Source organism: Fukomys damarensis, unplaced genomic scaffold (genome assembly GCF_012274545.1).
Source record: "Fukomys damarensis isolate Sample0158 unplaced genomic scaffold, DMR_v1.0_HiC HiC_scaffold_11, whole genome shotgun sequence".
NCBI classification, from domain to species: Eukaryota; Metazoa; Chordata; class Mammalia; order Rodentia; family Bathyergidae; genus Fukomys; species Fukomys damarensis.
In genome coordinates, this window is record NW_022900923.1 from 5,787,596 (window position 1) to 5,814,086 (window position 26,491).

General features: G+C 40.9%; 1 protein-coding gene across 1 annotated transcript in view; it reads left to right on the forward strand.

Annotated features, from left to right (window-relative positions):
* Window positions 1–26,491, forward strand: part of Ush2a (usherin) — a 678,059-nt gene that overhangs the window by 346,284 nt on the left and 305,284 nt on the right. Inside the window, exons 32-34 of the mRNA XM_033762039.1 lie at window positions 7,943–8,102; window positions 9,353–9,524; window positions 15,183–15,330. Coding sequence (XP_033617930.1) covers window positions 7,943–8,102; window positions 9,353–9,524; window positions 15,183–15,330 — 480 coding nt within the window. The remainder of the gene's footprint in view (window positions 1–7,942; window positions 8,103–9,352; window positions 9,525–15,182; window positions 15,331–26,491) is intronic.

The window sequence follows — 26,491 nt, forward strand, 5'->3', positions numbered from 1 at the left end:
CCTGGAGTCCCAGTCTGTGGAGCTCTTGGTCACTTCACTCTAGAGTGGTGAATCCACGGTTGGACTTCAGCCACCTGGACAGCCATGGGAGTAACCATAAGTGCCTCATGTGGTTCTTTCCATGGAGGTTGCAAAGGGGTCTTTCTCCAGTTTTCAGCATAAACTCAGTCCCCCGACTTTATCAAATGGGCAGGGGTTAGCACAGGGAGGACCTCTTTTTCTGAGTATTTTAGAGCAGCTAGGGGCCTTTGCATCTCCATTTGAAGTTTCTGTTTAGCTGCTTTTTTGGCTTCTATATCTGCCTTAGCATTGGCTTTTGCTATTGCATCTTTTCATTTTTGGTGCCCAGAGCAATGCATCACTGCTACTTTATCAGATTCCCACATTTCCTCCAATAACTGTATTATTTCCTATTTATTTTTAATCTGTTTTCCCTCTGCTGTGAGAAGACCATGTCCTTTATATATATTATGTCATGAATATATAGGGTAGCAGAGGCATAACAAGACTCTGTATGAACATTTACCCTCTTTCCCTTTGCCCATCGGAAAGCCTGTATGAGCGCCCATAGCTCCGCTCACTGACCTGACCATCGGTGGGGAGGGGTCCTGCTTGGACCACTTCGTCTTCAGTCGTCACTGCATAGCCAGCACAGCGTACCCCATTTTCCATGAAGCTGCTCCCATCGATGAACATGATGAAATCAGGATCAGGAAGTGGGGTTTTCTGCAGATCCAGATGACTCGAGAACCGCTCATCACTGATGCTGAGGCGGTTGTGGTCAGGGGAGCCAGGTTCCAAGGGCAAAAAGGTAGCGGGATTCAAGGTTTTAAGTGGAACAAAATGTAGGCAGTGGTTCTTACGTATCAGGGCCTGATACTGTGTGACTCTACTATAAGCCACTGAGCTCCTCCATTATTCAACAGCTCAAGAAAGGCATGGGGAACCGGAACAGTCAATTGCTGTCCTAAGGTTAGATTGTCAGCCTCCTGAATTAGCATAACTGCAGCTGACAGATCTTGTAAACAAGGGGGCCATCCCTTTTAATAACTCTTTGTTTTTCCACATAAAATATTATATTTTGAAAATGACCATTATAAACACATCACAACAACATATTTAGAATTCAACCCTTTGATGATAACCAATGTAAACATTTTATAACAACATATTTAAGTAATACTCATTGATGTAGGTCTCTTTATGCCTGTAAATGTGAATCTTTTATAACTCACTTGAAACCAACAAGCAAACGTATGTATTTCCTTGATAAATCACTTCTGCACATTTTCTCAACATACCTAGGCCTTCTGGTCTTGTATATCTCCCTTTATCTTTCTAACAAGACGAACATATAAAATTCTTTTATATCAAAAGTATATCCCTTCTACGTTTAGCTTTCTTAATATTTTTTTTTTATCATTTCACTTATTATAAACCTATATACAACAAACGTCCTCAGCTGTTAAAATTTTCAAGTGTCCCTTTTTTTCTTCTGTTCTCAGATTGTTACATTTTAAAATTTGACTGGCTGCCAGCAGAACAGTATTAACCTTGAGTTCTTCATCAACAAAGTACAGGAAAGAACAAGTTAACCCAACAATCACAATCAAGAATGTGCAGTGCACAAGAAAAAAAAAAATTTTAAGTACACCAAACATCAACTCAAATTGAAACAAAGATACATTTATCAAATAGTTAAAATTTGTAGCTCAATTTTGCTTATAAAATATCTTGATGTCTGGTAAAACACAGTTTGTTTTTCTGGCTTTGTTTTGGATTCCAGACTTTTGCAGACCACATCAGGCTGATAACACAGTCCTGACCTTGGGGCTCTTAAAGCCTGCAGTGTTTTCTTGCTCTCTATTTTGCTGTATGCTTCTCAGAGATTTCCTAGCTGTTTTCAGTCCACCAAAGATTTATTTTCTCATTTCAGTTCTTTTTAATCTGAGTGCAAGCCCTGTGCCATTCTCTCTGAGTCTGACCATGGTTTCCCATCTGCACCCTCAGGTGTAGTAAAGCCAAGTAATTTTCCTCATGTTTTTGCCCCCACCTCCTCCACACCTGTGATCTTAACAACTCAAGTGGATGGGGGGACAGCTTGACTTCCTCTAAAGGAGAAGCACTGGGATTTGCCTGTAACAATGTCACATTTTCTGAGGCAAGCAAGTCTGCCATGTGAAAACAGAAGATTTGGTCTTGTCCTGAGACCAAAACTAAACCGTTCTCATCAGCAGCTGATTGTCGCAGAGCAGAAGCTTGAGCAGCTCCCAGGCTGGGTTGTTCAGGCCCCAAAACAGAGCGCACAAGGCTCCAAGTTGTCAAAGTCTCAGTTAAAAACAAAGGGAGACATTTTTTCTTTTGTCTAGAGTTCCCTCTGGGGGCCAAGACTGGCTTAGCTGAGGCCATGATAACTCACAAAGTTTCCTGAGCATCTTTTGGTCTTAATTTTACCCCACAGTCTCCCACAAAGCCTTTGTCAACATTCCGACAAACATTCAGTGCATGGACTGAAGAACAGTTGGTTTAGTATTTGCATTTCCCATGATCACTAGATAGTCCCTTGTCTGGTGACGCAGGACAAACCAAGGGTGGGTATTACTCAGACGCTCACCAGTCCAGCTGTGGGGTCTCTTGAACCACTATCAGCCACGTCAGGACTAAGGTGCGCTGTTACATAAGTGTTCTGTTTTGTTCATGTTAGACACTGGCCACAGAATCACAGAAACAAGCCACGCACAATCTCCATGACTCAGGGAGGGCTCTTTAAGCATAAACGCCCCCTCCCTTTGTCTTGGTGCACAGACGAGGCTACTGATTGCTTTCGTAGCTCGTTCCACTCACTGTCCTAACCAAGTCTCTTTCACACACACAATCACACAAGAAGTTAACACATCCCCTCCCTGGGGCCCCTTACGAAGTGTAATACAAAGCATAATAACAAATCGAGGGCAATTGAAACCCTCACAAATGGCAGAGTATGGGATGATTAGGCCTGCACTCTATATTTTGCCAAAATTGAGGATATAAATCCTCACAAATGGCAAAGAAGGGAGGGTAATCAGGCCTCCAATCTATAATCTCCCCAAATGTTCAATTAAGAACCAAAACAAAAACAAAACAAACTAGGGGTTGCCCAGGGAATCTCACCATTCAGATGGACAATTTCACTCACTTGCCTTCCTTCTGCTATCCGTTCTGGGTTTGATCGATCCACTGCCAGCAAGTTGGCTTCTGAGTCCTAGAAAGGGAACCCAGGAAATCCTGGGGGTGCACCTCTTCCCTTCAGAGGAGGTGGATGGCCTCTCCCTCTGGTAGGCCCTGGGTCGAAGCTCAACATGGGCAAAGGTTGGGGAATGAATTGGCAAGTAACAAGCACGTACGGATGAGCTGAATGGAAGTAAAATAATAAAAAGTTTATTTTGCCAGCAAAGGGTCGATCACATTAAAAAAGGCAGTGCTGGTGATCGACCCCTTATTGGGCTGCAGCTTCCCCTTTTATAGGCTATGGTCTCATTCAGGTGGTTACATTTCCTTTCCTCAGTTCACGTTGCCCATATACAAATTACAGTAACCAAAGAATTAACTTTAACCCAGATGTAACAATTCCTTGAAGTTAGGAAGTTTACCTTAAGATTCCTCTGGCTATCTATTCTAGTGCACAGGAAGGGGGTGTTCAAGGTCAGGGATGAGGCCAGATGTCTCACTTCATGGTCAACACCTCCAGTGTCTGTTAATTTTGAACTAAACTCGTCAGATTGCTGTTAGAGACAGCAAAAGTCACTGTACATTTTCCTAACATTTTGTAGGTTTTTAGATTATTTACTCTATCAATCATAGTAAGGAACATGCAGCTATTACAGGTATTCCAGAAATAAGAGGGATCCAAGAGCCTGGACTCAGTTACCATTTTGGTGGGAAAGGAGTGATCCCATCGGTGTGATTGGTAGAAAGGAGGCAGGTAACCAGCTGGAGGCTGCAGAGGGGAGAGCTTAGATTCAGTTTTGGAAATTGTTCCAAAGGTGATCCAGCAGGTTATCACTATGCCGGACGCTGAAGTGGTGAAGTCGACAGGGGGGGGGGCATTGCATCTGAGGAAGTTACAGTGAAGACAGGCTCAGAGATGAGTCACCACGGAGGGTGCTGGAGTGGCCAAAACGAGATTGTGATTGAAAAGAAAATGGAGCCAACACTGAGGTCAGTGAGAGAAGGGTGAGCAAGACAGTGCAACTGGGTGTGTGTCAGCCAACTCTGGGGCATATTCTCTGCTAAGTTGTATATGGGTTTGCTAAAATAGCTTTTCCTGATTGGGTTATATGTGTATGCCACAGAATGTCATAGACTGTTATACATGTATATCATAGGAAAATGTATATAACTCCTAAAACCCTAAGTCCTCTGTAAGCCCTCATTGTAAGACACTGTTACCATTCTGGTCTGTCTCTGTCTCCCGTTCGCTGTGAAACACCAGTGCTTCACAGTTGCATCTTGGTGTTCAGATAGGCGCAGCTTTGCCTTACTTTTTGATGCTGAATCTTCTTTGTCCATTGTTCTGACAGTTGTACGCATTTGATTTTTGGATATCCCAAGGCACCATTGTATTTCTGAGGAAACAAAATGGCAGTTGGAGTGAAGCACACTGCAGTCCACCTCCTGTCTTTCCCCTTCGTCTTCCTAACAGATAAAACCGCTCTAATGACTCATCTCACAGCCTGGAGAAGAGTAGTGAGGATAGTGTGGCAAAGAAAATATCTCTTTGCACTCAAACACTTTCCATTCTTCCGAGAGGGATGAAAGACAAGTGACAAAGCAGTGTCTGATGAGCTTTGGTAATGACAATAAGGATTAAGAAGCATTTGGCCGAGTTCTAGTACCCAGGATGATGGTGTCCAAGTTGTTCAGCTACCAAGGAAGACACTCAGAGAAGGGTAAGGCTGACAAATGAGAACAAGTCAGCCAAGTGCAAAGGAGAAAATAGATTTTAGTGAAAAGGACTAAGCGCTTCAAGGGCCTGAAAGTGTGAACTTGAAATGGGAGAGAAGCAGAAATGTGCCTAGTGTGCTGAACGAATGAGAACTAAGCAGGTGCTCAATCAAATGGTGCCCGCTGACCACTATTAGATTCGTTCTATGAGCAGTAAGAGGCCACGGCAGAGTGTTACTCCAGAGAATCAAAACATCCTCTGAGCTGAAATCGTGCTTGTTCCGTGAGAACACAGAAGCAGTTAGAAAGTGACCCCCGTGGACTTCTGCCACCATCTCTCCATTTTCCAGCATTTGTATCACATCCCTGTGTCACCTCCTAGTGGCGCGAATTGTCGGTCTCGGTGCCTTCTGTGTGCAACTCTTCCCTTTCGCGCGAGACTCAATTCTTTCACATATTTAAAAACAAACCTCTAGCAATCCTTTCCTCTTTCTCATCCACTACCAGTGTTTTCTTCCTTGTTATAGATCCTTCCCATCAGCACACAACATACTTTTCTCATTTAAATTAGTTTTCAGAATCTTGTGTCTAACTCTTCTTGGCTTCTGTCCATTGCTTCATTTCTCTGCTTTCCGATATAACAGAGCCTCCAGAAGAAGATGCTTATATTGCCTTCTTAATCCCTGTCTCCCGTCCTTTCCAATACTAGCTGAAACCAGGTTCTGAGTCTTCCTTTGCACAGTTTCTGGTCACCGCCATGTTCCTAAACCCACCAGTCAGTTGTTGGTCCTTATTTTACTCGACCTGTAATCCATACAGAATTGGCTGCCTTTGACTTTGGGGACAGTGCAACCTCATTGTTTTCCCCATGCCTTGTTAAATCAGTCTTTCTTTGTCTCCCTCATTGACTTTTGCTGTCCTTGCTGGCATCTTGATGATGGTTCTGGTTCCCCAGGTTCTGGTTCTTGTGCCTCTTCTCTGACTGCTCTCATTCACTTGTGTTCTCATCTACTTCAAGCACTACCTGTAGGACGATGGCTCTCCAAATTATTTCTCCAGTCACAGCTTCTTCCTGTACCCTAAACTTGTACTCCCATTGCCTACTTGACAGTTTCTATATAATTGTCTAGCAACTGCTCAATCTAACCGTGTCAAAAATATGACCTCTCCCCTTCCTTCCCTTTCCTTGCTCTCCCTCAACCAAATTATGGCCATTTCATCCTTCTTTGTGTTCAAGCCAAAGCCTGGAGTCAGCTCCGGCCTCTCGCTCCTACCTCACTACAGTGCACTTTAATATTTGGCTGAGATTCATCCTCTTAAATACCAGTCATTCTTTGCACAAAGTTTCACACAGTGAACCTTGGTTTGCTGTCTTTGTCTCACCCGAGTCCATTGCTGCCATGATTTCTAACTTTCAGAGTTGCATAGAATGTAGGTCTGAATGAAGGTGCCCAGAGCTGGCCTTGCTCAGGTGCACATGGGGCAGCTGTATCTTTCGTCTCTCTGCCATCCCTGGCCTTGCTACTGCCTGGCCACCAATTTCAGAATATCTCTGCAGGGTCCCCTCCGGTCCCCCCAGAAGGGGGGTGCCCCACCTCGCCTTGGCCATCAGATGCCTGTCTGGTAGAAATGGTGCACATAGCATGATTTCATGGGAAGGACCAAGAGTTTCATCTTGTGACCACTTTCTGTTCTAAGGTGACTATGTGTACTGTGAACTCACTGTTTTCTTTTCTTCCAATGACCTACACATTTTGCCAATTGATTGTGCTTTGCGTGAAAATCAAAGCCTTCTTTTCCTAGTTTACTTTTGCTATCAGCACAATGCAAAATCTATGTGACTGAATTAGGTTGCATTTCATTAATCTTTTAAACATGAAATTGTAATGGTTCAAGGTTAATGAGATTTAAGATATGTGTTACTTAAATTGTGACTAACATACTTCGAAAAAATCAGAAAATGCCGATTATTTTTAGTAGCAGAAAAGTATGAATGATATTTAAACGTTGGTAAGCTTGACAGAACTTTGGTTATATCACTTAGCACCTCAGAAGTGAAGGATTTGGTGTCTTTCAGAAAAGAATTAGAAAAGTGCAGATTGACTTATTCTCATACAGGAGATATGGTATTTGTTGCACGGGGTATAAAGTACTGAGAAGTTCAGGAGAGGAAGAGGTTATTTCAGGGAAGAGCACTGTCCCACTTGTAGCTCAACTACAACTAGAGCATCTCATTCACAATTTCCTTATTCATTCACTCAGACGTATTTTTAAAACTTACAGTGTGTAGGCATTGTATTAGACACTGAAGTTGCCCCATGAAATTGGCACAGTTCCCTCTTAAGGTATTCAGTCCATTGGATCAGACAGTCATGTTAATAAATAATGATGACGCCATGTTGTGAGTGTCACCCTAAGGTCATGTACAAAGCACCATGGGATACAGAGGACAGGATAAGAGCTCCACCTTGTGCCAGGGTGTCAGCAGGGACTGTTGGGGACAGCTTAAGAAAGGGAAAGGCATTTGCACAGAGTGTGAAGGTCAAATAATAGTCAGTTAGGTAGACAGAAGAAGAAAGCAATCAGGCAAACAGAACTATAAACACAAAGTCCTTGTTACAGGCTATATATTTGCATTTCAAACCAACTCCTGTTATCTTCAAATGTGCTTTAAAATAATTTGAATGCCTCATTTATTTTTAATAGAGCCATTGAACTAGGACTAAATTCAGAAAGTGATTTACCTGGTCATAGACATTCCAAAAACAGTCAGTTTGAAAAAGTCAAACAAGAGTTTGACTGACACTTGTCTATTTGAATTATTACCGTGGTCTATTTAAGGGACGAGACATCCCTAAACATACTTTATTCTAATGTATTTTTTTGCAATTAATTTTTATGGCTATTGATTCTCATTGGGAGCTTCATTTTAACAGTGCTCTGAGGTAGGAAGGGAGCGGAGGAATGAGACCTGAAAGGTACGATGGTAAATAAATTCTCCTCTCTCCTCTTGCCCCAGATTTAGGGCCGTTTACTTCTCACCGGTTCGTCCTGAGCACGTGCACCCTCGGGGGGTGCACGAACAGCTCGGGGGTCACACTGCACACGGCACAGCTGCCCCCCGAGCACGTGGCGTGCCCCGTTCTGACCAGCCTGGATTCTAGAGCTATACATGCGCAGTAAGTAGAAATGTTGTCGCTATCACACTCCACTGAATGCAAGGATCCTAGTGAGCTCAGTCAGAAGAAGGGCTTGTGACATGACATTAACTGTATGGTGATTAGATGCATAGTAGTGATTAGATCAGTGGTTCTGGGAACCTTTGATTGTCACTTGCCAACCTAATTTCCATCTTGTCTTTCTACAGTCAGGCCGAGCTGTGTATGTACATGTGTTTTGTGCAAACTTCCTTCCATAAAGGGAAAACTGGCCACTTGCATCCCTGTCACCCTTCGCTCACGCGCGCGCACGTGTGTGTGTGTGTGTGTGTACATATCTTTTTTTTTAATACAAACAAGAACCTTCTTATTTCCTTATTCCCTTGTAATTAAAATCACAAAGGAGCTTTCACACTTAAGCATATTCAGATCATTCCTGACAGTAAGGATTTCTGTCCATTTCCTAATAAATGAGGTGGAAGATACATTGTAGTCAGCTCTCTTTACAACTCAGGTGATGCTTATTCACATTTATCTCTCTTGGTCTCAGTTTTCTCCTCTGTCAAAGTTCTGACTGAATACATTTTGACGTTCATTCCAGCTGAGCAGCATTAGAGTCCTGTCCCGTTTTTCCATGTAAACTCTCATGTTAGCTTTCAAGTACTTTTGAGCTGAACCGCATAATTTGCCCGAAAACAGCTCCCACTCTTGTGTTTCTCTCCTGAACTAGTATTTCCTACCTCTTCTGCTCCTTGCCCTTCTCATGCCCTCTCCTTCCACTGCGACCCTCAACTCCCGGGATAACCTGGACTCTTCTTTCCTTCAGCCTCCAAATCCAACCCAACTTTCAGGATGAAATTGTTCATATCTAGGCAACGTGGAACTTTGCAAGGGAGTGCTGCTTTTTTTTTCCAGGAAAATTGTGTGATTCTTTCTCCCCTATCTTGTAAATTCTCAGGTAGACTATTTCTCCCAGATTTTGTTCAGTGATTCAAATTCAAAATCAATATTCACTCATACATTTTCGTATTGTCGGCTATTTGAAATTCTAAGTAACTAAAGGGGAGGGATGATGTCATGTTTTCTTCATGTCATCCAGAATAGGCATTTAATAACCACTGGGGTATTTGAGGGGAATGAATCACTTTTGAATTTCAGTGTGTTTTTCACCATGGCACAAATCCAAGTTCTGATGTCATTTGAAAATGCTGCACGTTCCAGTTTTGACTTGAATGAATGATGATGAAAATGCTATATTTTTCCATTCCCAGGTGGAAACAACCGCAGAAACTCAATGGAATTCTGGAACGCTATGTACTATATGTTTCAAATCACACATATGATTTCACAGTCTGGACTGTCATCTATAACAGCAGCGAGCTTCTCCAGGATCATGTGCTACGGGACCTTACCCCTGGCAATAGATATCGTGTCAAGTTGGGAGTAAGTTCACTTTAGTTCTGTTGCTTCCCCCCGACATCCTGTCTGTGCCTGCTTTCCTTCCTCCCTCACTTAGAAAAGAAAATACCAAAACCTCATGTGTTGATAGTGAGACTGAAAAGTCCTTTCATGTCATATCCTAAATGTGAATTCTCTTGGTCCAAATCTGTATTTTTCAGTATTATGCAGTGTTAGATCTGATCAGTAGATTCCCCCAGTCTAATTTAGGATTATCAGAAATTATCTGTTATCTGTAGCACATCATGAATATGTGAAGCTCTCTCCAAAATGCTTAGATTAGTATGTTTATTTCCCTTTGGAGTTTGTGTTCATTGGGAAAACAACGCAAGGTGTGAAACTTTAGATCTTATGTTTTTAAAGGAAGATTTAAATAACACCCAGATGTCTTACTGGGCTCTGGTTCATATTACACTTATCACAGAAGGAAACTCACTTAATAAGACCTCAGAATCAACATAGTTTAGAGGTTTCTTCCAATAGATAGTATCATTTTTTAAAAGCAAAAATAGCACTTTTTACAAAGATCCTTTAAAAGACCTTGATATTACTGTGGGATTTACACTCAACAATTCTTTTTGTTTTTTGATGAAATATAATCTTTTTTAGGTTTAATAGCACATCTGAAAATACCTGAATATAAACATGAGATTGTCCTTATTTGTTTTAAGCACCCTCTTCATTTTATAGCAATACCTATATAAGGATATTTGCTTTGATAAATGCCATAGAAAATATTCTGCTCTTGATTATGAATAAATTTACATTTATGTAGACACTGTGTATGCATTCATTTTACTTAACATGCTCTTGAATGCTCTAAATATTATACCATGAGAAGATAAACTGCATTCAAGTCTTGCTAACTGTCTGATGGATGCCACAAAAATGGGCAATCAGACAATGCTAACTATTGTGTTCAGGACTGACACCGCATGCCTACGGGTTCAACACAGCAGCTTAGCTTACAAAAGAGCAAGAGGGAGCAGTTTGGGATCTTGATAGTTGTAGCACTCAAGAAGTAAGATGTGTACCAACTTAATTTTCAAAAGCTAACGTGGAGCCCACACTGTTTTCAAAACAGTGGTAGCATCAAAATCAAGAAAAGTTTCAATAACTTGCAAGTAACCAAAGTTAAACATAAAATCACTGTGTTCCTGCATTTTACCAGACAGAAGCAAATGATGTGAAGAAAGTTCTGTTGCCAGGGCAATTTTTTGGAGAAGCTGTGCAGCCGATTACAAGCCAACTCAATATCCTAGATTTTATAATTCTCTAATACCTTGAAAAATAAACACCACTAACTTAGGAATCATTCCCCTGAGCTTTGTTTCAGAGTTTGCCACTGTATAACCTAAGGCAAACTGACTTAACTACATGGAGTTTTACTTTCTTCAAGCCTAAAATTAGGACATGGAGCTAAATGATTTTGCATGTCTTTTTAAGCTCTAAAATTCTATGAGGCTAAAAAGTAACAGCAAATATCCCACAGGGCCAAACAATATCTGTCAGCTACCAAAAGAAGTTGATCTAGGAGGTCATAAAGTGGAGAAGTCCTCGCCCTAATAAACATGCTCATATTATTTTCAATTTCACTGTATTTATTAGGACAGAAGACAACATCATGTATTTTCGGGATGTATTCAACTAAAAGTTTTTTTTTTTTTAACTTAACTCTGTTAAGCAGAAATTAAATGAACCAGAACATTTTAGGTTCATCCTGGTTAATTGAGGGATTATTGTATATTTCACACTTTCAATATAATAACTAGCTTTCAAGGTCATTAGATTAGTAGAGGGAAATCAGGTTTTCAGCAAAATAGGGTTGCCTTTATAGACTGTCTTAGCATGTTGACTAAGTGTTGCAAAACAATACACATCATGTATCTGGGATGTATTCAACTAAAATTTTTTTTTTTTTTAACTTAACTCTGTTAAGCAGAAATTAAATGAACCAGAACATTTTAGGTTCATCCTGGTTAATTGAGGGATTATTGTATATTTCACACTTTCAATATAATAACTAGCTTTCAAGGTCATTAGATTAGTAGAGGGAAATCAGGTTTTCAGCAAAATAGGGTTGCCTTTATAGACTGTCTTAGCATGTTGACTAAGTGTTGCAAAACAATACATACAGATAGCAAAGGCTTTAAGCAGCCTCTGGAATAGAGGAACACACATGGGGATTTGAACAATGTAATTATTTACTCCAGGATTGGAGCAGAAATGTCATTTCCAGTGGCTTCATTTAATTTCTGCATTTGACTCTGGTTTACAATCTGCTGAAACACAGGGATGGCATCTTGCAGAATTCTATGTGCAGCTTCAAGCACAGTACCTGGGGGTAAGGAGATGTTTAGTAACCGACTCTTGCTCAGATGACCACCAAATACAATTATATCATAAAGAATCTGGGACTTTTGATGTAGTTGCATAATTTACTGGAAAACTTCAGAATTAGGGATTATGTATCTTGAAAGCAGGTGCTCTCGCCACTGCAAGAAATACTATAATTTGTTGCTGCACTCAACAAAGAGTATTTTGAGATGTGTTGAGGTGTAATGGCTCCAAGTGCAGGTAGTAAGTTAGTGATTAAATAGACTATTGATACAGACGGATCTCACGATAGGTGTTTGATAACTGTTATATCATGGCTAGCCATTTGTCACTTGGTAAGAATGAGCCTAGATTTTTGGAAATAATGAGTTTGACTTTCAAGAAAAGATGGATATGGATAGAACCCTCTTGTTCTTTTTCTTCATTCTTTAAAATATGCTTTATTTCTGACACTCTCAGGCTTCGCTTAACTGAAGAGACTATCAGGAAAGAGAATGCTAGTTTCCGATCTTCCTAATATCAATAATTTTAAAAATAACTAGTATACTTGTATTACTTATGCATTTCAATCGAACCTTTTCTTTGTCAAATGTTACCCACCATTTAAAAGTGGCATTATGGCTTTGTGAATTTTGTTTTTAAATGGCTGTAAGAAAACAAAAGCTATAGGAAATGAGTGGGTTAGAACAGCTTCTTTTAATGGCTCACAGGTTTTCAGGCCTCAATCCATCCTACTGCTTTGTTTAGTTTTTCCAATCAGCTGTCCGCTGCTTTGAATACAGTGGCCCCTTGTGTAAGCAAATACAGCACGGTACCAGTTGGTTCCACCTGTGTGTGTAGCAGACACAGCCTAGACGATTGGAAAAACCTTCCGAACTAGCCCTCTAAGCATGTACAAAAAGAATGTGAGCAAAGCAAAGCATAGGGAAAAAAAGGTTCACAGGCAATTCTGTTACATCGTCAGCTTTTCAATGTATTGTTTCATTTACAAGAAAAACCTTCAAATATTCCTTAGATTCTCGAGAGGCCTCGTTGTCAAATTACTGCTTTCCAGAGCTCAGATGATGTGGCCCAAGGAAGAGCAGTCTTCCTAGAAAATGCTGTCGTTCATCTTAGAAAATACCATACAATTCGCAAAACAAAGTAGATTTAAACTCACATTCTGATTACAAATATAAAATTATGTGCCATACAAGTGTGCTATTCGTCTGGGGAGAGTCAGTGAGGGAAGGTGGTTAGGACGTGGAAAATGGGAATAGTGATAAGTGACCAGATTCGCTGTGTGTTGGCAGTTTAAGAACAAGAGATGCGGGTTTCCCCTATGATTACCTTGCTACCTCCTGTGCCTCTTCTTCGGCTGTATTTTCTGGCTAAGTTTTAGCACTTCATTTTCGGGCCCTGATTCCTCGTGCTAACACGTGACAGGAGCCCACGTTCCGAGTCGGGGTTCGGACGCACGGTCGGGGGTTGCGTCTTCGTTTCCATCCTCAGCAGGAGCGCGTCTCCCCTACATGTGTGTGTTTACGCCGCAGCTGAGAACCAGAGGGAGCGCAGAAGTCAATCAAGACCCAGACCGTATTGCAATTTCATGCCCGAGTCACAGTTTTCAACAGTCTGAAACTTGCTTAAGCTGATGAGAAATTATTCTAGAGATGAGAATTACCGCCATTGTCTTGGCACAGGAAATGAGTGTGAGCTCCATGTTGGTTTACAGTAAATTGTTATTTATACTTGTAATTAATATGTGCAGGGCCGGGGATTTAGCTCAGTGGTTCGGTGGCCTGCCTGGCAAGCGCAAGGACCCGAGTTCGATCCCCGGTACCAAAAAAATAATAATAAATAAATAAAATAAAATAAAATAATATGTGCAACTCAGTGGGCTCTTGACTTATGAGCTCGATAGGTTCCTGAGGGCTGGTTGTAAGTCAAGTTGGCTCTAAGTCAGTGCAGCTGAGATCTGGATGTTTACCTGGGGACATGTTATAGACGACGAGAGGCAGATGAGTCTTCCATTAACCTGAAAGACCCAAGTTGTTCGTATGTCAGGCCGGTTGTAATTTGAGGGTCCATTGTAGTTACAACTTGGCAAATAGTATTAAGCTACTCTATAAGAAAATATTAAAAAACCAGCCAGTCTATCTTTAAGGAAAACAATGATGACTGCTTTAAATGTCAGAAAATTATTCTCCTAATATCTAACTGAAAAGCAGTGGACAGGCCAAAAGAAATAAAAATGGTGCTTAAATATTTTACACCAGCAGTATCTATCTCCCTTGAAAATGAACTAAATAACTGTCTACTTTTTACATCACTCCATGATCTTGCTTCAAATTCTTATTAATTGTGATAAAATTTAGTGCTTTGTGGAAGGTTTTTAAGCTTCATTGTATAAATTGAAGTTGTAAACTGAAGAAATACAGAGCACAGGTACAGTCTTTTGTCATCATTTGTATATAAAGATATAATCGGTAACATTTGTTAGCAAGGATGGGCTGGGTAAAACCCTGTCCACACATCTCAATGTCCTGAAGGAATGTTTTTCCAGTAAATTCCAGAGCCATTGGCAGTTTGCTGTAAAAGTGCGCAGAGAAGTTTTGAATGTCTTTGACATTCATGTCACCATTTGGGGCGTTGGTGGTAGTTTATTAGGGAATGAGGCTTCTGGGATTATTTTAAATTTGTCACCCATGTTTTAACAAAGCCCTTCTCCTCTGGCTCATAAGTAAATTATTTGGCCCTCTAAGCCATTAAACATTCATTCGACAATGTTGTATACAGACTGACTGAGAAATACTGTTTTATTTCATCCGACGTGGGATGGTAATATAAACATATTGGTCCCTAAATAGTAACTTGAAAGCTCTTATATTGGCTACACATCTCTCCCTACCTGGATATGCTTGTTGATTCCTGAACTTTCAGTCTCTATTACTGCTCTCACCTGGCAGGCATGCACAAGCACAAGGACGTGTGCACCTGTGTGTGTGCTGAATTCATCCTGCAACCTGTGTGTGCAGCTGCCTGCCACAGGGCTGCCCACCCGGTCAGTGCCTGGCCTCAGCGGCAAGGCCTGGCCTTTAGTTCACACCTGCCTGGTTCTTTCCGCTTCCCCAAGATGCCTGTCTCAAGTCCTAGGAAGCGATCTCATTCAACAACAGACTTCAGCATCAGAACAGATTTGTCGTGAGGGGTAAAAGCAACATCATTTAAAAGGATCGAGAACATTCATTCAGCATTCTCTTGCTTTCATGGCCATCTAACCTTTATGGGGCCAGACTCAGAAGCTCTTTTCTGTACCCTGTCCAGGCTTGCACAGGGGGCGGGTGCACAGTGAGCGAGGCCAGCCAGGCCCTGACCCACGAAGACATCCCAGAAGGTGTGGCCACCCCCGAAGCTCCCTCCTACTCACCCGGCTCCTTTAACATCTCCTGGACACAGCCGGAGTATCCGAATGGTGAGTGAACTCTTTTAGCCTCAAGTTAAAAAGATGATTAGCAAAGGTAAATTAATATTCTAAATGGCAGCTTATATGTGGTGCTTAATTTTTAATGATCATTTTAGCACATAAAATACCTGAGATAGTATCATTGTCTGTAGTTGGGGAGATTGTGGGTTTTGGGTGAACACACAATTTTGGTGGCTCAAAAGTGCTCCCTTTTGATAGCTCTTGTGTACTGCACCTTATTGTTTAATGTGCTGCAGGAGAGGCGAAGAGAACACAGAAGTTTCCCAAAGAACACAGTTTTGAGAGTGACGTGTTTTTGACGACTTTCCAGTTTTTAGCAGCTATTAGTTCTTCCTTGGAGAAGTGGGGAAATGCAAAGTTCATGTACATATCGTGTTTCAAAGTTCATTTGATTTAATAAGTTTATCTTTGGAAAGCCCAGCCGGAACTCTGTATTCTTTAACCTAGTATTTATAAATATTTCAATGTACAGTTTTTGAACAATGCATGTATTAACGCATACACGCATTTACGCTTATTTAACATAAAGCAGAGTGTGTGTTTCTGAGTAATATGCATGTCCTTGAACAAATAGAGAATGAAGCTGGCCACCTAAATTCACTAAAATAAAACCTCATTATAGAGAGTTTTAAATAGCGTTGGGGCAGAAATTGCTTTGTTTGTTGACTGGAACTGTCTCTAGGATTCCCACAGCCTGGTGTCACTGTTCTGCAGGGATCACGTTACAAACATCAAGGATTAATGTCATAGGAATTGTTTAAAGTAACTCATTGCTGAGAACTGACATGAACTATTTTAGCGGGGCCAAAAAGGAATGGAAGAAAAAAATTGCAGTTTTATTAGTTTGTCTTATGTTTACTATGATATTAATTATTCCAGCCATCTCATTTTAATTAAGCTTTTGGCAAATGCAGGAGATATATCTGAGGCAACAGGGAGAGTTTCCCTAATTAGAGCGAGCGATTATCTCTGTTATTGAAGTTATCCCTGTACTATTACAGACTTTTTAATAAAAGGTAAATAAGGATGTCTGTTTGGTAGTGTATTTAGCAGTTGAAAATCTTCTCACACTTCTTGTGCCACGAAGAAATCTGTTCCATAGGAAGCAATAGAAGTGTTGATGGCTTATTCTGATTGGAGTGCTCTGAAGGGCTGACTCGCCTACATTTCCCTTCATTCCTGTTGGTAGGTGGCAGGTAAAATTATGACTGCGCTCAGAATCTTTGACTGCCTGGGAAAACGCTGCCCACATCTCACAGATCTTTGCTTCTTCTACTTCGTGCATTTGCAAAGCAGTTTTAAACAGATCCAAATGAGCAAGAAGAATCGGGGACCTTTGAGATACTTGTATTCACAGTCGGTCGGTATTCTAAAGTCTTCTATTTCATCCCAGAAGACAATGGTTAGACACTTCAAAGTAGTTTTCATTTAAAAAGCTTTCCACTAGTCTTCTCCAGTTTCCCAAATTTTCCAGGGTTTCATGCTTTTGGAGATTGTCTAGTGAGGAAAATACCTGATTCGTGGAAAATACCTCATACCCTTTTTTCAAAGCTCTTGTGCTTTTCCCCAAACACCTGAGGTACAATGTCAAACTACATTCTAATGATCAGGTTTTTCCCCATGTGTGACTCAGCCTTCACTTACGTCACCTTGTGACACATCTTTCTTGGCCACTCTGGAATATTTATGGCTTAATGTAAGGTTGGAAGACATGAGTGTGGGTCAAATAGAGACCCAATCTGAAAAAAAAAAGAAAAAAAAATATATATATATATCTTGACATTAGATAGCTGTATTGCTCTGGGGGATTTGCTACATTCCACAAATCCCAGGTTCTTCAGTTGTAAAACTGGCATTAGCAAGCTCTACTATCTCCTTATCTTTATCTGTAGAAATCCATTTATTCTCCCAAGTTAACCATAATTTTCTTTTTCTTTCTTTCTTTCTTTATTTTTTCTTTTTTGTTTTTTGTTTTTTGTTTTTTGTTTTTTTTTGGGTACCATGGATTGAACTTGGATTGCTTGCAAGGCAGGCAGTGGAACCACTGAGCCAAATCCCCAGCCCAACCATAATTTTCTTATTCCATGAAATCATCCCACTCTTCCTTGACTTCAAGTTAACTTTTAGACCCATTTGGATGACCACCTAGCCTGTTTCTGGGCCTTTCATAATGGTACTTAAATTTCTTCGATTACCTGTCTAATATTCCTACCTCATGATAAGGGCCATGAACTGTTCCTTCCTTTCCCTTTACACAGCCTAACACAGTGTTACACCTTTTGTCCGTGCCTAGTACTTAGTTCACTTAATAGTTTCTTGTGAAAATTGCCTTTGATGAGTGGTTTATATACTGTAAAGTCCTGGCTGTCTGATGACACCAAGGGAGATGATAGAAAGACTTATAGACACACCCTGTGATGTTTGTTCAATATATTGGATCCGAAATGTATTAGTTGTTCAGAGTCTGGGACTGGGTTTTTCCTTTGGGAGTTTGGAGCTTCCTTATGATTCACACGTTTTGAATTTTCTTCTCCAGAGTATTTTCAGTCCAAATTTAATGGAACTAGGCCCATATTACCAGATATGCTACATTACAGTTGCTTTCTGATTTCTGAATATGATGCAGGAGAGTATTACAATTCACAGTTAGATAGGCTTCATTCTTAGGTATAAAAGAACCCTTTCAAGTTATTCTTGTGATTTCTCTTATATGAGGAAGCCAAAGTATAAATAAATTAAAGAGCAAAATAAAAAGATCCATAACAGAAGAGAGAGCTGGATCTTTTACAAAAGGAAAGAGGACCCAGAGATGGAGGTAAGGGAGAGGGAAAAGAGAGGAAGGGAATAAAATAGGAATTGAGATGTTTTTATGCATATACCGACTTCCCACAGTGAATGTAATCATCATGTGCTGCAAACATGTACTGATAAAAATTAACATAAATATTTTTCTTGTATTGGTCTCTTGTTTATTACTGCATCAGTGACTAAGAAGTGCCTGCACAAGATAGGTATTCAATTAAGAATTTCTTGCTTAGCACTTTTCAAAATCCAGGCAGTAGCCAGCACTGGAGCAGGACAGGGAGGCTCCTGTACTGTGGGTGATGATGTTGAATGGTGTAGCTGCTATGGAGAACGGCATGGAACTTTCTCAAAAACTTAAAACTAGAATTGGCAGACAAGCCAGAAATCCCACATCTTATAATATGTCCAGAACAGTCTGAAACTGGATTTAAAAGGTAGGTGCAAACCAGTGCACTGCAGTATTATTCACTGCAGCAAACAGTTGGTAACCCAGACGTGTGTGAGTAGGTGCACAGGTGAATAAAATAGATGTGTGCAGTGGAATATTATTTAGCCTTAGAAAGGAGGAAATCATAGCATCCACAACAGCGTAGATAAAGCATCAGGGTTGAAATAAATGAAGGAGACCAGTCATGAATGACAGGCACTACACAATAAAAAATGATGGATCAGAAAGGTTGTAATAAAGTTCAAGAAATTTTTAAACTGGCAAAAAGATTAAGGACTCTGTTAGTGTTAAATGAGCAAAACATATTGATTAACAATCACAGGAAGACATACGCGTAAGATATTTGTTAAACAAAAGTAAGAACACACTGTGTTCTGAGGCGCGGAATGTTTCTCTGTTATGTGGTAGAAACAGGTTTCCGGGACAGGTAAGAGTAACTTGACCTCATTCTTTTGAAGAACATCGTGGACTCCCACCACATGAAAGCTCAGTTTATGTGACTCATCGTTTATTAAGAGGCAGCTCAGATTTCTTATTTTGCTTTCACAAAAATTGCCACTCGCTACTAATTGCTGTTAAAGACCTAGCACTGTCTTAAGTATTATCACTCCATTCACACCTCAAGCTTTGCCTCCATCCAATTACGTCCTGCATAATTCTAGTCCCTTGCTCCCCACACCTGCAGACATGATGGCGTGACACTGCGCTTCTCTAATCAGAGCCCTCTGTACACATGCTCCCTCTGTCAGAGGTGTTCTGCCCGCACTGCAACTACAGCCCGTCTTCCAAACCTCTCCTAAGAGCTTCCTTGAGGTCCAGGCACACAAGACCCCTAATTACAGAGGACTTTGCCTCTGCCATTGCACAGCATTAGCCACTGATCAGGTGGAGCATGTTAGATTGCTGTTGAAAAGCTTCTGACCTGAATTGTGTAGACTACAAATGCAGAATGAGAATTATGCTGTTGAGAATTTTCAGAGTCTCTGAGCCAAATGCCTATGGAGAAGTGGAGGCCTTAAAGTCTGGAAGTACGTTTTCTTCCCACTTGAAATATACTTTGCTGAAGCAGCATAACTATTGATTGTCCCCAGCCTACTCCTTGTGTCCAACATGATGTATAAGTGCTGCTATAAACATAACATTTTTAACTAACTGGAATGTGTTTTGCAAATACTAACTAAACATGCACAATATGCAATTCTTATCCATTGGGGATAATTAAAGTTTCTTGTAACTATCCTCTGTCTTTCCTTAAGTAGACCCTGATAGTCTCTAAGCCACAAGAAGACAGGAACTCATGTTCTGGGTCAACCACTGTGGTCCCACCACTCGGCAGGGTTCCCGGGACAGAGTGCGTGGATGTGAAAGATCTGTTGAAGAGATTTGTGTTTACTGATGATAAGGACAATAATAGAATGGTAACTGTGTTGATGTGAGAAGCACATGCAGTCGTACAATATACGCAAAAGCACATTTAGAGTGACCTTATGATCATGGAATCTAACTGTGGTGGCTTCCGGGGCAATAGAGAGGAAGGGATCACTCGCTCTGGCCTAAGGCTGAAGGCTTAAGGCACAAAGCTGACTTGAGATAACATTGTCCCAATGGCCCCAATATTTCAGTGAGGGCCAGGACTTATAACCATGCCTGCTCACAGGCCCCTGAGGCGGAGGTTCCGGTGCTTCTGTGACCAGTATTGGTAGGGTGGACGGGGGAGTAGTACGGGAAGAGCATGAGAACCAGGGGGCTGCTTGAGAAGCGAAGGGAGCTCGGGAAGGCGCCAGGGCTGTTTTCCTAAATCAGTGCTTTGTGTTGGCCTGGCTTTGTAGAACTCCTGCGTGGTTGTATACGAAGACCGTGGCAACCCACGTCAATATGACTAGAAAGCTTTCAGGAAGTTGATTGATTTTGTAGGCCTACATATTGTTTCACAAAGTGTATAGGACATTATGAGAAGAACATTCAGTTTAGGTGTTTAAGCATATGAATTGTGATTAAAGATATGAATGTTTAAAGAAAAAGTTTTAAAATGTATTCAGTAAAGGTCATGTTGCCATTAACGCCCCCTCAAATCGTTCCCCTGCCTCTGAAAGTGCTGATCCCACCGTTCTTGCCACTTTTTGAAGCAGTTTTGGAAGTTCTCCTTCCCAAGAGCCTTTTCCCAGCTGCCTTGGTGTCCTGCTGAATGTCTTTACAAGATGTGATCAGGAATATGGTGAGTGCTGCTGTCCAGGGCCACGCGAGTAAAAGCAGGCTCTTAAAAACATCGCAGTGTGACCTCCTTCACCGCACTCATTGGATCTGTTACTGTGTCACTAGTGTCTGGATCTTCCCAAAGTCAAAATGACCATGAAAGGCAAACATTTTGAATTGATTCATACCAAGGAGACAGCCAGGCAAGCTCAATTTAAGGACCTTCAGGAAAGAGGAATCCCGGAACCACTTCACAATGTGGTGAGGATGATGGGCTAAGTGTGTTTCAAGAAAGGGAGAGTATTTTCAGGAGAAATAATGGTGATATATCTTTTACTGTAATAATTTTTAAAATTTATGTCTTCATTGTTTATGTTAATGAAAAATCATGTACATTATTTTTGGAAGGGAGGTAGAGAAACTATAGCCTTTTATATCCATTACATGTGTGCTTATATACCATACATAGTTGACCTTATATGAGCAGATAATGCTGTAGAAATGGAGCTTTATAATGTATGTACTGCAGTATAGAGAAGGAGTAATTAAACACTCCACTCATATGCAGAAAGAAGTATTTGATTTCCATTAGTACTAACAAATAGCGATAGTAGTTATAACTCATAAGTACTTGCTAGGCGCTTTAATTCTGAAAATTAGCCCATCAACTAGGTCTAAAATTAGCCCAGTGGTCAAATGTAGAAACTCAGATTTGTAGGAATTAGGCAATTTAATTACTCAAAATCAAGATTGCTAGTTAAGTAGGAAAGTAATAAAAACAAAACAAGGTGTGAATGATAAAATTTCATTATCTTTTCATTATTATGCTTCTATTTTTGTAGAAGTACTCATAATACAGGATCCCATCTAGCCATAGTGACAAAAAGAGGAAATTTACATTACTATTCCTTGCTCAGTGTCTTGTGCCCAGAGCCAATATTCAAAATTTCTGACATCTCTTTTCTGAATTTTCTCTGGTATTGAAAAAAAAATAACTGGTTTTTAACCTCTAATTTTGAAATAATGTTATTTTTAAGCAGTCAAGATGCAATTCTATTTTCTTTCTTGGAAATGCTCAGTTTTAATAGGTGAAACAGATCACAGAACTCAGCGAGTCACTTAGGGGAGCTGCTTGACAGTTTTGAGCAAGCCCCCGTGTAAGTTTTATGAAACACCTCCAATCAGTGTGTCAGGCAGAATTTCCCAAGCACAGTCTGTTTTAGACTCCGCTGGTTCCATTTTTAGGAGAGCCACGCGGTAATAGGCCTTATTCAGCATGGTGAGAGCTCCCCTCACTCCCTTTTTAATTGAAGGATCAAGTATTCACGTCGGGGATACCTGCCACTTTCAATCATCCTCTAGACCTCAGGGCACCCTCGGCTGATCCTCAGCTTGCCATGCTGCGCTGGAAAATACAAACGAGTATGTTTGGAGCATCTACATTCACCGTTCATGTTATGCTTATGACACACGAAAGCGCTGCCCCTTAATTCTTACAGTAAACAGAATTCTTTAGCGCAAACACAGGTACCTTGTATTAAATGACATTGTACTGTATTGAATTTCCTTGGCTGTCTATGACAACCTATTGAGCACCTTTGGAAATACAATTTGACATAACATGATGAAGAGGCACAAAGATATATACCCCAGTGGATGTGCTGTATGGACAATTATGGTCCCACGTCCCCGTGAAAATGAAACACCTTAACTATCCTATCATTATGGAAAGAGAAAGGTGATAAACTCAAAACTGCCTGCAGGAAACAGCCAAGGAGAATTAAGTAGCCATTTTGTGGGTTATCCATTGAAGCAGAGGCTCGGTAGAACTGGATTAAACAGATGGGCTCTCCTTAGTCACAGAGCACAATATGTGCCTTTTGCAGATGTCCTGCTGATGGTGTGCACAAAAGGTTAGGCATGAAGAATACAGTACAGCACTACACAGTACCTTAAAATGAGAGACAGTAATTTTTTCTGTTGGATATTTGTCTTTTGTCTTTCTAGAACTCTCTCTACTCTTCTCCCTTCTTCCCTGCGCCCTGCAAGGCTATTGGAGAAATACATGGAGCAAAGCTGTGGCATGCAGCAAGGGCCCTGAGGGGTCCGTGCCAACCCAACATGTAGCGCTATGTAGGTAACACTGACCGAATCCCGGGACGCTCTCAGATCGGCACTCCTCACCTGTAGAATAGAAATGAGTGCCGTCCCTCGCTCCGGCGGGCTTCCTCTCTCTCTGGGTTCCTGGTGGTCTGTCCATAATGGTGGCACAGGATGAGAGGCAAGAGGAGAATGGGATCTCAGAGCTCGCTGTCTCTGGACTCCGGGGCTCTGTTCCTCCACCCAAGGCTGCATCTAGGGTCCGCTGGCCATTCCCCTTCCTCCAGCTTTCCCCAGATGGATTCCAGGCTTTTCCTCTCCAAATAGAAGGGTGTTTATTGGCTCCAGGCCAACCAGTTAGGGACTTCTCCTAAGATCGCTAGTTAGGAAGGATTTATTACTGTTTTCTTCTCTCCTTTTCACTCCTCTGCCATCACCAGCTTCCTGCTGAAAGCCTGACTCCTTCCTGAACTTCACGGAGTCCATATTTATCACATGTTTTGTCTTCTTTTTTCTTTTGCGGGGAGCAGTGGGAGCTGGGCAGATAAATGGAAGAATTCTTTTCTTCGTTTCCAAAGTGGCAAAAATAAATATATTTTTTAAAAATTTCATAAATTAAACTTTGTCTTGGCACAATGTGCATCTTAAAAGCTAATAAGGAGAGCCATGTTCAAAGGTCCTAGAGGCAGACTGTTTATCTAATAAATTCATGATATTTATTTTGTAAATGTAATCAACTTACTCATCTCTCCGTGAGACCTTTCCCCTTAGTACTACGGAAGCTTTGTTATAATTAGTCAAAGTAATAGCTGGCAGAATTTTTCCTCTCGATGAAGCATTTCCACCCACTGTGTTTGACTTAAGGATACATTTTGCAGATGAACATTGTGCCCCAGACTCCCAGCCCCTGTTAGATTAGCGTCCATCACCCTATTTCTCTTCCTCATTTTCCTTTTATGTCCCATGTAAACTTGACATGCACATGATGCCCCTCAGGTCTTCTCAGTTGTCTTCTGTTCAGTTGTTTTCGAAAGGTAGGAGCCAGAGCTCTTCCAGTGAGTTCTGTTTTCCCTGTGTGTGGAGTGATGTTGCCCACGTATTAGAGTCTCCTCAAGCCCTGGCTGATAAACTAGATTGCCACTCTAGCTAGCAAGGCCACTTAATCCAGCACACTGATTTAATAGTTGTTTGACAGTGGATAGTGGACACCTGTTTCACTGCACTTTCTGGACTTGATTTGGTCTGGGGAGGAAGCGCACAAAATTAGCACTCATGTAAGAAACTGCTGGGTAAGCAGCAGTCTTGGGACGCAGACTTGGTCTGAAACTTGTTCTTGAGAGATGTACAGATTCTTTTGTACAAGAGAAGCGAAGCCAGTGGCATAGGTCAGAGTAGGGTAATTGTCTAAGGGAAGCTTCCCAAGGCAAATAGGTTCTAACTCACAGAGAAAGGGTCAGCCCAAGTTCTTCCCTTTTTGTGCAAAACACGTAATTCCTGAGGTAACTTTGATATGACCAATCCATTCGCATGGATGTGCCTCAGGATGTGTACAAGAATATTAGCAGTTTTCTTGCTGTAATTGCCAACATGCAGAAACACTCTGCTTTCCAAATTTTTCCATGCAGTGGAAGTGGGTAAAATGGAAACACACTACGCAATAGATTCCTCATCAGATAAGAATTCATGAATAGTGTGTCTTACAAAAAACATGCAAAACATATATCCAACATATGTTTGCTAATACACAGAAGAAAATTGTGCAGATCTTAATTGCCATGTTTAAAGATTCATTCCCAAGCAGAAAATCCAAACGTGGTTCTAAAAATGTTAACGTAATTATCTGTGAGGGAGGGAAACAATTGGAATCACACATACATGGGTGATTTCGGGGGTCCTGACAATGTTCTACTTTTTAATCTCAGCCATAGTTACATAACAGTTTGCTTTTTAATTTGTACATAATTTATATTGCATACATGTTTTAGTAGATGAATTAAAACGTAGAAAAAAAGAGGTAGAAAGATGCGGTCAAGTGTGATGTTCTCTGCACAACAGAGAGCCTCACCGCTTCATGTTGTACAACATGCACCAAACCTTGAAATCTCATCCAGATCTGTTTTTCTCATCCTCGGAATGGAAATAAACTTCGGTGCACCTCCGAGGCTTTAACCTGAGGAGTCAGCAGTACCTGATTGAGACGGTACCATGGCTGCTGTTATTCACCACAGACAATTTAGTGTTTACCTCTTTGTACCTGTCTTGCTCTCCTGCAAGTAAGAACAACAGTTTTTACTTCAATGTTACATGTTGAGATAATTATAGATTCACTGGTTAGAAACACAAAGGTTCCAACCTTCCTTTGAAAGCATATTTTATATTAGACTTTATCCAGCTACAAAATAGCAGCAAAATGCTAGCATATTTTGAAAGGTCTGCAATAAACGTTGTGGTTTCTTCTATGCATCAATAACATCATTTTTACCATTTCTTCAGTTCGCCACTCAAGTTGTATTTTTTAAAAATATTAGAGCATTATGCCATAAACCTGTACTGGGAGTAGTGACCACAGTGGAATGAGATGGGCAGGTTCTGAGCCTGAATTTGGACTTGATCACCTTGGAAAAGAGCTTAGCCCATCCTGGGCCCCATCCCTTCCTCTCCATGGCAGTGCAAATCATAGTTCCAACTTCAGAGTTGTTGATGCTGAGGGAAATAATCTGCAGGAAACATGCAGCCTTTTGTCTGCCTCCAAGTATGTAATGAGACTATTCAAATACTTACTTTTAAGGATTCTGTAATTTAAAAAATACTTACATGCTCTTTCAAGGACTTAGACTTTTACATTTCCCAGAGCTATTGTCCTGTGTTGTCTAGTTAAAGAAGGAAGGCATGGCCTTAGGCTTTGATTTAAAACACCTGTTACATTATAGTCACTCACCTTTTATACTTAGTGTAGGTATCTGAAATCAATGAAATTGAAATCGTTGTGTTAATAAATGTTTTAGACTTGTTCACCAAGTCTACATTTTGCACCGACTTATACAGTGTTACATCCTTTATTGACTATACCAAATAGTTTGCTAACACAAGCACCGTTAGGAAATCAGCATATCTTGATAAGAAGTAGCATCCTTTTGGAGTGATCCTCTTGCTGTCCCTGAATAAAAGCTTGTCTATCTTTTGGTTTAAGATTTCACAGGTAATGGCCTTGACCAAAAACCAGATCCAAGGAACTGCCTACACTCATCTCAGGTTTTATTGTATTTGCTTTTGTTTTGTTTTGTTCTGTTTGGAAGGGAGTTATGGATACCAGCTCTAAACCACAGTGTTACACAGCACTGACCTGACTTTGATATCTGGTGGGTGGGTGGTGGGACCTGAGCCTGGAAAGATGGGTCTCAGGAACCTGCTTGTCTCCAGGACCAGGCTTCACTGACCGACTTCTGACGGTGCTTGGGCTCCTCTCCTACTTCTCGGACTTGGTGGAGGCCTCTTGATGACTGGTTATTTGTGGTGTGATCAGAGAGGAATGCTGCAGCCTGCCTCTCAGAGTCTTATAAAGAACGACGCTTACAGGAGCAAGGCACGGCAGGACGCCTCAGT